Source organism: Hippopotamus amphibius, chromosome 11, assembly GCF_030028045.1.
Source record: "Hippopotamus amphibius kiboko isolate mHipAmp2 chromosome 11, mHipAmp2.hap2, whole genome shotgun sequence".
Lineage (NCBI taxonomy): Eukaryota > Metazoa > Chordata > Mammalia > Artiodactyla > Hippopotamidae > Hippopotamus > Hippopotamus amphibius.
The window spans coordinates 46,060,579-46,072,583 of record NC_080196.1 but is presented as its reverse complement, the minus strand read 5'-3'; the positions used below and the strand labels follow the sequence as shown (position 1 = coordinate 46,072,583).

The 12,005-nt window shown below is 41.9% G+C and overlaps 1 protein-coding gene across 11 annotated transcripts in view; it reads left to right on the top strand.

The window, feature by feature from the left end:
- Positions 1-12,005, top strand: part of DST (dystonin) — a 470,805-nt gene that overhangs the window by 446,012 nt on the left and 12,788 nt on the right. For all 11 annotated transcript variants that reach the window (XM_057698598.1, XM_057698604.1, XM_057698599.1 and 8 more), the window contains 7 exons: positions 827-1,021; positions 1,528-1,656; positions 5,731-5,874; positions 6,553-6,741; positions 8,186-8,312; positions 9,955-10,118; positions 11,006-11,168. In XM_057698598.1, the coding sequence (XP_057554581.1) occupies positions 827-1,021; positions 1,528-1,656; positions 5,731-5,874; positions 6,553-6,741; positions 8,186-8,312; positions 9,955-10,118; positions 11,006-11,168 (1,111 nt within the window). The remainder of the gene's footprint in view (positions 1-826; positions 1,022-1,527; positions 1,657-5,730; positions 5,875-6,552; positions 6,742-8,185; positions 8,313-9,954; positions 10,119-11,005; positions 11,169-12,005) is intronic.

Sequence of the window (12,005 nt, the reverse complement as noted above, 5' to 3'; positions counted from 1 at the left end):
AAAGAAAACTCATGGATAGAGTCAAAAGGATAAAATGTGCTTTGTAATATTCATTTGAGACAATTTCTTAGAAAAACAAGTTGATTATAGTTATAGATGAAGTCGGTTATTTGAAAGATGTGATTGCAGACAGACTCTCGGGTCAGAAATGGGTTCAGTCTGTGGCCAAAGGAAGCTACTTCAACCCTTGGCACATCGGAATACATCAGATTGGGCAGGAGAGAAAAATAAAAAGCTTTTCCTCCAAGGTGACAGATAAGGAGTCAAGCCTCTAATATTTGACACTATGGGTTAGTGTCCAGGATGCTGTGAAAGCTACAGCAAAGGATTGTTAGAGAAAAAACAGAGGACGTGCCAGCTCTGACGTTGTCTCCAAGGGCAGCTTAGTTACTGGTCAGTCTCTTAGGTGTGTTTGCTGATGGAGAGCAGTGCGGGGGCCAGTGAGCCCTGGGCACACACAGTAATGATTCCAGAGGGACTGGGGGACCATCACAAAGAATCACAGAAAAGAATTTGATGCTTTTTCCCATGGGTCTGAAATAAAGGTGACCACCGTTATTTACATCCAGCATGGCATTTAAAAAATAACATTCACTCAGGAAAACATTACAAGATTGAGCAAATTGATACAAACCTGGACTTGATGGGACCCTCAGAGGAGTGGTGTGTCTTGTCTTATTTTCTGTAAATTCTGCAGAAGACGTGGGTCATTAAACTGTAGGTCTTGGAGCGCCATACATGTTACATGCACGTACATATTTCAAATAGTATGTCTTACTGTTTGGGCTTTGTAATTTAACATTCATTTTGTAAAATGTGGTCTTAGGTCTTCCAGAAGGAGCTGGGGAAGAGGACCAGCAGCGTGCAGGCCCTGAAGCGCTCGGCCCGGGAGCTCATAGAGGGCAGCCAGGACGACTCCTCCTGGGTCAGGGTCCAGATGCAGGAGCTGAGCACACGCTGGGAGACCGTGTGTGCTCTCTCCATATCCAAGCAGACCCGTCTAGAAGCCGCTCTGCGCCAGGTGAGCCCTGGGGTTACAGCCGCTGGCTGTGCTGACTGAGGTCCTGCACCCCCAGTAGGAACTGCTCTCCTGAAGGACCACGAGGCTCCCGTGTCTCAGCCAGGAGAGTCATGGGGAGGAAGTTCTTAGGGCATCGCTGCCCCGGTCCTTCCCTCCCGCCCAACTCCTCCCCAAAGAATTTAAATGACTCACAGAGGGAGGCTTTCTAATCTTCCCATAAAAGTGCTGCTTGAGTCTTTTTTTCAGCTAGAATGTATAATGGACTGCCATTCAAATCAAATCAGATTATTAAAATGGTGAATTATTCTTCATATAGGCCTTTTTGAGGGATTAGATGTTTTCTTACATTTGTAAAATGCAGCACCATGTATCTTTATCTTTTTGATGGGAATAGTGGATATAATGAATCAATTTAAATTTCGCTTTTTTTTTGCATTGAGAGGAAGACTCCACTCTACTAACAAGCATATTTGGGAATCTCTTTTGGGGCGCGTGTGAACCATTAGGCAGAGGAGTTTCACTCGGTGGTCCATGCCCTCCTGGAGTGGCTGGCGGAAGCAGAGCAGACCCTTCGTTTCCATGGCGTCCTCCCAGACGATGAGGATGCTCTTCGGACTCTGATTGATCAGCACAAAGTGAGTTACATAAATGCTCAGTAAAAATAAGTGAACAGCCAAACAAAGTAGAGAAAATGGACTCAGGATTCCAAATACCAACTGCACGAATATCTTCCTTCCTAAGAAGTAGTGAAAGGTCTGGTACATTTGAGAATGTACCTGTATCCTCCTTCCTTACATAGGAACTATGCAACCATGCAACTATGTACATGAATGTGTGGCTGTTTTTTTTTAATGTCTTCTGTATAGAAGTTGGGCACTTTATAACTGGTCTTCGAATTTTATTTTGAAAGCTCTGCCAATTCTGTTTTTAATCAAGAGCTGCTTTAAATCCTTTTGAGAAGTAACCCATTTATAAATTACAAATAAAAATGGATTATGTAAGTAGATATACTATTGAATAATTAACCAAGTAAAAATCTGGCCGTTGTATTTTCAGGTCAAGATTTTTCCATAGGACTAGCAAAACCCTTAAGAGAGTGGTCCAGAGAGCTCTTAACAGATAATTTTTTAACCTTTGACTTTAAAAGTCAGGAATCTGCAATGCTAATAGTCAAGCGTAGTATTTTTTTCCCCTGGGGTGTAGTGTCCACTTATTGTTCTGAAAATTAAGTATCTTGAGGGTTTTTTTTTCTATTCTTTTTTTTTAATTGAAGTACAGTTGATTTACAATGTGTTAATTTCTGCTGCACAGCAAAGTGATTCAGTTATACATGTATCTACATTCTTTTTCATATTCTTTTCCATTATAGTTTATCACAGGATATTGAATATAATTCCCTGTGCTACACAGTAAGACCTTGTTGTTTATCCACTCTGTATATAAAGGCTTACATCTGCTAACCCCAACCTCCCTCTCCATGCCTCACCCAAACCCCTCCCCCTTAGCAACCACAGGTCTGTTCTCTATGTCCGTGAGTCTGTTTCTGTTTCGTAGATAGGTTTGTGTCCTGCTTTAGATTCCACATGTAAGTGATAGCCTATGGTGTTTGTCTTTCTGTTTCGGACTTACTTCACTTAGTATGATAATCTCTGGGTCCATCCATGTTGCTGCAAATGGTATTATTTCATTCTTTATTATTGCTGAGTAATATTCCATTGTATGTATGTACCACATCTTCTTTATCCTTTCATCTATCGATGGACATTTAGGTTGTTTCCATGTCTTGGCTATGGGAACAGTGCTGCTATGAACATAGGGGTGCATGTATCTTTCTGAATTATAGTTTTGCCTGGATATGTGCCCAGGAGTAGGATTGCAGGGTCATGTGATAGGTCTGTTTTTAGTTTTCTGAGGAACCTCCACACTATTCTCCATAGTGGCTGCATCAATTTACATTCCCACCAACAGTGTAGGAGGGTTCCCTTTTCTCCACACCCTCTCTAGCATTTGTTATTTTTAGAATTTGTAATGATGGCCATTCTAATAGGTGTGAGGTGGTACCTCATTGTAGTTTTAATTTGCTTTTCTCTCATAATTAGTGATGTGGAACATCTTTTCAGGTGCCTGTTGACCTCAATGTATTTAGTATTGATGTCAGCATTTCCTGTAAACTGTAAAGGACCTTTTTAATACCACTGAATAACCTTGTGTTTCAAGGTCAAGTTGGAAATACATAATTCCAGTGTAGCATGGATGACATCATCTATGGTGACTTCTTATGTTAATTACTGTGCTCTTTCGATGATGGGCTGCCTACCCTACAGCAATGAAGTATTGCCTTGTTGTTAATAAAAGGGCTGTGAGCTTTATAACATTATCTGGGGGAATGAAATGCTGCATATGCTTTTTCAACTTGAAGCTGGACTGTAAGAGCAGGAAAATTACATCAGATTTACTGTACATTTTTGATTCAGTTCAATATTTTGAAAATCTAGTTTATGTTAGCATGCACTGACCATCAGCTGCTGTGGGTTCCCCTGGCACACTAGGGTTTGGGTGTGGGTTTGGGTGTCAGTGTCCCCTGAAGCTCAAGGTGCATATATGCCCTACAGAACCGAGGCCACCTGTAGTATCACCACCGTCACAGCAGGGCCAGGAAACCCCCAGAAACATCAGGAGGCAGGCATCCCTGGCAGGGGTATTGGTTTCAAAAACAGATTATCTTTAAATGTTTTTAATTAGCATACAGTGACATGCAATTTTATAAAGGGCTTCTCTGTAATAATACTTTGCAGTAATATTGTTCGTTCTTTTTCATTTCTTTTGCTTCCCTTCACATATTCACCAATAGAAGAAAAACAGGATAGTTAATTTCTTAGACTAGAGCCCTCTCAGTATAATCCAACTTCTAAAATTGGCAGATTTTCCCATGTGAGCACACACCACTGAGGCAGCACTCAGACAAGCCTGGAGGAGCTCGTGATGCCATTGGGAGTTGGTACCTAATCCACAGCGTTCCGGTGGGACCCAGGCTCCCAGTGTGGGAGTGATTGAAAGTATATGATTGAATCAGCTCTCCTCTGGAAAAGCACAGCTCTTCTTAACCTCTGGTTTTCTTTCTTCCTTGTGAAGTTTGTTTTCTTTCACTTAAAAGGGGTCTTTTTAAAATTAAATTATTTTCAAAGTAGGTCATGATATTTTAAAAGTAGGTCATCAAAGTCTGTGAGTCTGTTTCTGTTTTGTAAATAAGTTCATTTGCTTACGGTTACCAAAGGGGAAAGGTGCGGGGAGGGATAAGTTAGGGATTTGGGAGTAACATACACATATAGTACTAACCAACAAGGACCTACTGTATAGCACAGGGAACCCTACTCAGTGTTCTGTAATAACCTGTATGGGAAAAGAACCTAATGTGAAAAAGAATGGATACGTGTATATGTATAACTGAATCACTTTGCTCTACACCTGAAACTAACACAACACTGTAAATCATCTATACTCCAATATAAAATAGAAATTAAAATAAATAAAAATAAGTAGGTCATGTTAGAGTAATTGAACCTGGACTCCTTAACAGTAAAAAATGTGGAAATAAAAGTTAAAAAGCATTCAACGCAAAGATACAAAATTGAATAAGACACAGTCTTTTGATCTTGTGGAGCTTAACAATCTCATAGCTGTTCATGTAAACAAATTATTTTATTAGAGCGAAATGCCGGGGGATGTATGACAGCTGCTTTAGAGGTTAGAAACTAAAGGTCACTGGATGTGAACACCTGTACTTTCAAATGACCCCCTGGAAACACAGCATGGGTAACACAAGTGCCATCCATCCCCTGGTACCCTTGTCAGGTGTGCAAGGAATCCCTCTTACTGTGGGTCCAGATAGATAAGAAGGGTCAATGGATGTGTGGAAATCAGTGCCGCGTTTGGGAAGCATGTCACATTGTTTGGGGCAAAAGTCCTCATTTTTTAGCCCCACTTTCAGAGTTCTGTGATCCATGAATCTATGGGTACAGTTCTGATGGTAGAAAGTAAAAGTGAGACACTTGTAAAAAGGTTAATGTCACAGCCTTCCAAAGCCTGTTGAGGTGTATTCACCCTTCCGGGGCTGAGAATGGCTCTTTTTACTGGCCTTTAAGGGACACTTCTCCCAGAGGCTGGCCGCGGCTGGGCTCACTTGCTCCAACCTCACCCAACTCCTTCCTGCCTGGATGCTGGGCCTTCTCTTCCACAGCCCGGCCTTTCTGGTTCCTTGCCAGCCTGCTGTCTTCCTTGGCACTTTTTGGGTACACATTCCTATTATCCCTGGCACAGTTAATGCAACTTTAAATACTAACCTCCTTGTCTTATTTACTGTAACGTTTTTTTTGCAGTCTGTATTGTTTCTATCTCTGGTTTAGTATCTGTCCCAGTTCTCGCCTCTGTGAATATAATTATAATATATTCAAATTTAGGAGAGTGTCTTTTTTTTTGTATAGTGTATTTCATAAAGCATGAGATGGTATCCCGTACTTGGATTTTGAGATAGTGTGGGAAGGTACTTTATCCAGTTTCTGTCCCTTCTCCTCCCTTAATTTTTCACTTGGGGGATGATTTCCAGCTGTGAATAAACCAATGTGAGTTCTTGTTTATTGGCTTAGCTCTGGCAGTCCAGTGGACACCGCCAGCATCATGGTTTCAGCCACGCATCTTTGTTTCTCCTGTAGGAATTCATGAAGAGACTGGAAGAAAAGCGCGCTGCCCTCAACAAAGCCACCAGTATGGGGGACACCATCCTGGCCATCTGCCACCCAGACTCCATCACCACCATCAAGCACTGGATAACCATCATCCGGGCCAGATTCGAGGAGGTCTGTGCGTCTCAGGCCATCTTCAGAAAGTAGCTGGAGCTTTGAGAGTCGGTGGAGGGGGAGTGGAAGCTCAGGCAATTAATGATGCATTTGTGGCTGTGAGAACATGAGGGCTTATGTTCTTCACGAGACCCTTCCTCTGTGTATTGCCTGTCTCTACCATCCACTTTTCTTGTTACAGGCATTTTGCAACCATGTCCTTGAAACGTGAAAAGGCAGATATTTGGTTCACTGTAGGACTTTCTGTCCACTTCCGTATCACGTCCGTTGAATAGGTTTTTCAGAGCCATCTATGCTTGTGGAATGAATTACACACACGAGTGAATTCATTCTGTATTTAAGATCTTAGCTGTTTTTATTTCCGCTCTGTGCTGTGTGGAGTGAGCGTACGTGATTCTTCAGGGAGTGCGTACCTGAACTTAAATTAGAAGGCAGAGAGAAGCCTGGGTGATTGACCTACACCTAAACTTCTGAGGGTGACAGCCATCACGGAGGGCTCCCAGATCCTCCACAAGCTGGGTCTTGGTACCACTGATGGGATCTAGAAAGACTGGACATCTAGCCTAGACTGTGGGTCTAGCCTAGGATGATCTAATTTACATGTAAATGTGGTGTATGTTACATCCGTTGAACGGTTCACTAAGGTGGAAGAAAGAGCACTGTTTGTTTCTCCACCAGGTGCTGGCCTGGGCGAAGCAGCACCAGCAGAGACTAGCCAGTGCCCTGGCGGGGATCATCGCCAAGCAGGAGCTGCTGGAAGCCCTGCTGGCCTGGCTGCAGTGGGCTGAAACCACGCTGAGCGACAGGGATAAGGAGGTCATCCCACAGGAGATCGAGGAGGTGAAAGCCCTCATTGCGGAACACCAGGTAAGTGGACGTCATCCTAACCCGCCTTCTCAGGCGCTGTCTTCGCGTCAGGCCGTACTTCTCAGAAGAGTGCTCTGTGCTTCTTACCTTCTTCACTTGCTAAGACACACTCCTCAGCTCCTCCACTGTGTTTCTGACTCCACTGCTGTCCTGGAGCTTCTCTCATGACAGTCACTTCGTTTTGATGGTGTCTCTTGCCCTGTGTGACCTTCCCACGCTCCTCCCTTTTGGCCCCATCCGTGATGCTGTGCTCACATCTCAGATGCCCCTCCCCACCCCACCCCTGCCCCCCCTCCTTCTCCACGGGGGGCAGCCCTCCCTGCGTTTTGTCCTCAGCTCCACTCCTCCCATCCCACACACTCTCGTCAACCCCAGCTTCCCTGTTCACTGGTCCACGTTTGCATCTTCTACTGTCCGCTGCTCACTGTCTCCCAAGAAGCCCGTCAGTCCTTCAGATGTGCCATATCTCAATGGGAACACATTGTCGCACTCAAAAAATCACTTCTGTACATCCCACCTGTTTCAAATTCTGAAGCGATGGACATTACACTGATTTATTTGTTTCCTTGTTCATTTCCTTAATATGTATTTGTGAAGATGATTAAGTGTCAGCTTACTTGGCTAAGCAATTAACATTGCTGTAGTATTTAAATAAAAGTATAAGATATCAATTCCCCTGATGGCCCTGCAGTATCTCTGTCATTGGAGGTATTAAAATGATCAGTGTTCTCTGGTATGACAGACGTTACAGAAATGTGTTTCTTCACTTCTCACTTTTTTCTGCCTCCTCCTTTCCCCATCACTTATCACCAGTCTCTGGCTTTGCTACAGATTGCAGATACAGGGACACCTGGTCCAGCAGGATAAAAAGGCCAAGGAGATGAGATAAATGGCAACATAGTCAAACCTTTTAAATATAAACTTGAACCTGAATGACTTTGACACTCCTTGGTAGAGCATGTTTATTGACAGGGATATTTTGAATGTATCCACATTTATGTGGATGCTTTATGTGACTGTACATCAGAGCCATCTTAAATATTTCAGGTATGTAGGTGAATGTGTCACAGGAAAGCCCTAGGGACACCCCAGGTAACTCATTCCTTTTTAGACAAATGCTCACTTTGAGATTCTTCAAGGAGAGCTTGGAAGCTTGGTCCTGGCTGGTGCACAGACAGGTTGTGTTGCTCATACAGCTGCTCCCCAGGGTGGTCTTCAAATTAAAGCAAATTGCTTTTGTAACACTGTAGTTACTTACCACCTATAGCATTTCGTAGTCTGTAAATGCTAAATTACGATGGTTATTTTAGATTTTTTTCCCCTAGATAAAACACGTTTTATTCTTTTTTCAGAAATCGTAGTATGGTCCTTTCATCCTTTCATTTTTAGTTCATTTCTAAAGATGGTTTTCTCTGATGTACTTAGTTGACGTCATTTATTTCAGACCTTCATGGAGGAAATGACCAGAAAACAACCTGACGTGGACAAAGTCACCAAGACCTACAAGAGGAGAGCGGTGGACCCCTCCTTACAGTCCCACATTCCGGTCTTGGATAAGGGGCGAGCAGGAAGTAAGCAGTGGCTAATTTCTTTAAAATGAGGATGGCTAAGCAAGGAAGTTAGTTTCCTTTTATTTTGAGTTATGGTTTGACATTTTGGAGCTGTAGGTGATTCTACACAAACTCTCAATAATAAAAGATTTTCTTGAAAGAATATATGGGCCACGTATTATACAGCAACTTATTTAAAAATAAAAAGATAAATCAGGGTCTCCATATGTAACTTTATTTGCTCGAAGCGTATCTTTCAGATTAGCCAGAAGAAATTAGAAAAATTTGCAGCAAGAACAGAAGTCAGCACCTCCTTGGAACTGACTCATTCTGCTTCTGTTATATAAATAACCTTCAAGTGGAATGGATCAGGAATGACCATGACCTGGATAAAGTTCATGACCTAACTGTGCACTACTGACCGGCACTCTGATAGATTTTGCCCATGTTCGTATGACTTGAGGCTCCATTTACTGATTTCGCAGCCTGTCTTGACCCACTGAAATGACATTAAATACAATAATAGCTAGCTTGGATAAGATTTAGAAGAAGCAGAATTTATACCAGGCAGTTTGTGTATTTCTAAATGATGCCTTCGTAAAGACAAATGGTTTTGGATCTGACATAGTCATGTGTTGTACAGGGAACTCTGGACACAGACTGCCTGGCTGTCCCCACCCCTCACCAGCTGGCAAACGCAACCTTGGGCACGTTACTTAAACCCTCTCTGAGCCTCAATTTCTTCATCTGTGTAAGGGGAGAATTATAACCTCATTAGGCTGCGGTGAGGATTTAATGAGCTCGTGTGTGTGAAGTTAGCATACTTCCTGGAGTATTGTCAGATGCTCAATAAATAGTAGCTATTGATATTTTTATGTAGCTCCATGGGAGTTAGGAATTCTGGGCAAATCTCAGCTTGGACACTAACTTTTTATGTAAGCTTAGGCCAGTGAGTTATTTTTCTAGGTCACATTGAACCATTTAGTGAAATGAAACTGCAGTGAGATAATTGCTCTGTGAAGTTATAGAAACTGGTGAACAATAGAGGGAGGAAACTTTAGGAAGGCAATAAATTAGGATGCAAGACGATGCACAGGAAACACACAATCTCAGCGGAAAACGGAACTGGAAGAAGGCTGGGACCCTAATCACACACTTGGGTACTTGACTGGAAATTTGTCAGAAATTTGTCAGACTGGAAATGTGTCTGACTCGGGCAAGCGCCCTGTGCCTCCTGCCCACTGGTACCCTCCTCTTAGCCTTATTCTCGAAGAATCACAGCCCGTTTTGCCCAAGTTGATTCACGTACACTGCAGTGCCCTGGCAGTGGCAAAGAGGAGGGTCGCAGGGTGCTTCTTTGTCATGGAAGTGGCACAGATTAGGCTGCAAAATGTTTGAAGCATAAATGTATTGGGAGAACTTTCCAGTATTTCAGGGCTCCTGTCGAGATAGATTTCCTTGCTGTCTCTGAACGGTGTGCGCGCCTCGTTAAGTAAACCACATTTGGACCCTGATATTGTGCATCACCTAAATTAGGGTGTTTCTGCACATCACAGCCAATAACGAAGTTGATTCGGTCTGAACGAGGAATAATCAAGGTCAAGCCTTACGGTATTTCAAAACCCCAGAGGCTCTGCCATCCTAACTCGTTATATTTTAACAGGAAAACGCTTCCCAGCATCAAGCTTCTATCCCTCTGGATCACAGACACAGATCGAAACCAAGAATCCCAGGGTCAACTTACTGGTGAGCAAGTGGCAGCAAGTCTGGCTGCTCGCCTTGGAGAGAAGGCGGAAGCTCAATGATGCCCTGGACAGACTGGAGGAGGTGAGAGAGCTCATAGGTCCAGCACCACATTGTCATCTGCCCTCTTTCACCGGATCACATCAGCAAGAGCGTGATTTTTTCAACATTTCTGATAATAGATAAGCAAGGTCTTGATGTCTGAGTGCATAGTTTACTTCTAAAATTACAGCTACAAGTATGAATGTTTGTATGGGGTAAAAACCCTGATGTGTGGGCCTTGGATTTAGGGCCTCAAAGTCAAAAACAGGTATGTAGTAACATAATCAGAAGCTGACTCCTGAGGAAAAGATCTGGCTTGTCATCGGTTTCCTGGAAGCATCACCTGGCCACCATCATCATTTATAATGCAGATCTTTTAATTATATATACTCTGTGACCTGAGGTGTAGAGTGTCAGATTCTGAAAATGGTAAATTTTTAGAAGGTGAGGAGTTATGAGCAGATGGTGTCAGAGACGTGAGGGGTAAAACGGGTCCTGTTGCGCTGGGCCTGCCCCCTGGGACACAGAGCTCCTGTACCTTGGGCCACACCACCTTTGTGACTTTGGCATTATCAGAAATCCTCAGTTTGACTTTTTGAGGAGTTCTATTTCCTCTGTATGTAAAGAAAAAGCAGTGACAGTAAGGAAATAAACTTTATAGAAAAAATGTTTGAGTCCCCTTTGTAAGCTGATACCTTTCTTGGAAGGAACAATGTGTGTGTTATCTAGAGGATCATTAAAAATAACATTATTCATATTGCATAAGATGTAATTTTGGTTATCTAGAGGATCATTTAAAATAACATTTTTCATATTGTATAAGAATTTTTGTTATGTAGAAGATCACTAAAAATAACATTATTCATATTGTGTAAGATATAATTTGAGCACAGCAGTAAATCTTACAAAATGCCTTTTGCCCTCTGCAGCTAAGGGAATTTGCCAACTTTGATTTTGATATTTGGCGCAAAAAGTACATGCGATGGATGAATCACAAGAAATCTCGAGTGATGGACTTTTTCAGGAGGATCGATAAAGATCAGGATGGGAAAATAACCCGACAAGAATTTATTGACGGGATCCTTTCCTCAAGTAAGTCCCAAGAGAGGTGGCTGTAACAGATGTAATTTTTACAGAAAATAAGCACATTTAAAATTGTAGAGCCAGTAAACCTGTGTTACTAATAAAGCATCACCTTTACACTTGGTTGTGAGGTCATTGCCCTCAAAAAGAAAACCCAAAAACTGTCCTTGGTTAAACTGTATGGCTTTGGAGTCAGGCACACTTACTCTGTCACCACAGATAAACTCCTCTTTCCACTGGAGCTGTGTCCCTGTTTAGTGTAATCAAGTTAATAATGCTTAATTCTTAGATTGTGTGGCCTGGCATAACATCGGAAATCAGTAAACGCAACTCAATCTCTCTCTTTTTGGTTGTTGTTCACATTCTGATCTAATATTGCCATTAGTAGGAAATTAGAAGGCTATAAAAATTTTTAAGGTATGCACCCCCGTCTTGTTTGATAGGTTATTTTAATCACATGTATGTGATTTCTTCTGGCAGATGTTACTACAAACACTTTAAAAGTGAATTTCATATAAATTATTCCATAAGTAAAGGGGTACTTGAACCATATGAAATTTGCTAATAGTAAATAGTTTTTAGCCTAGAAAAACAGCCATTTTGTAAGATTCATCCTAATAGCAGTTAAAGATAAATTTAGGCTGCATATATAGTGGTTGTGGTTGTGTGGTGTAAATCAGGTTTTTTGTTTTTCAGGATTTTAATATATTTTATCATACATTATATATATATACATATTTGATCATATATTTGATCATATAATATATTTAATATATTTGATCAATTAACTGGCCATCCTACAATTAAAATGTGCAATCAAGAATGCCTTCCTATAAAATTTTATTG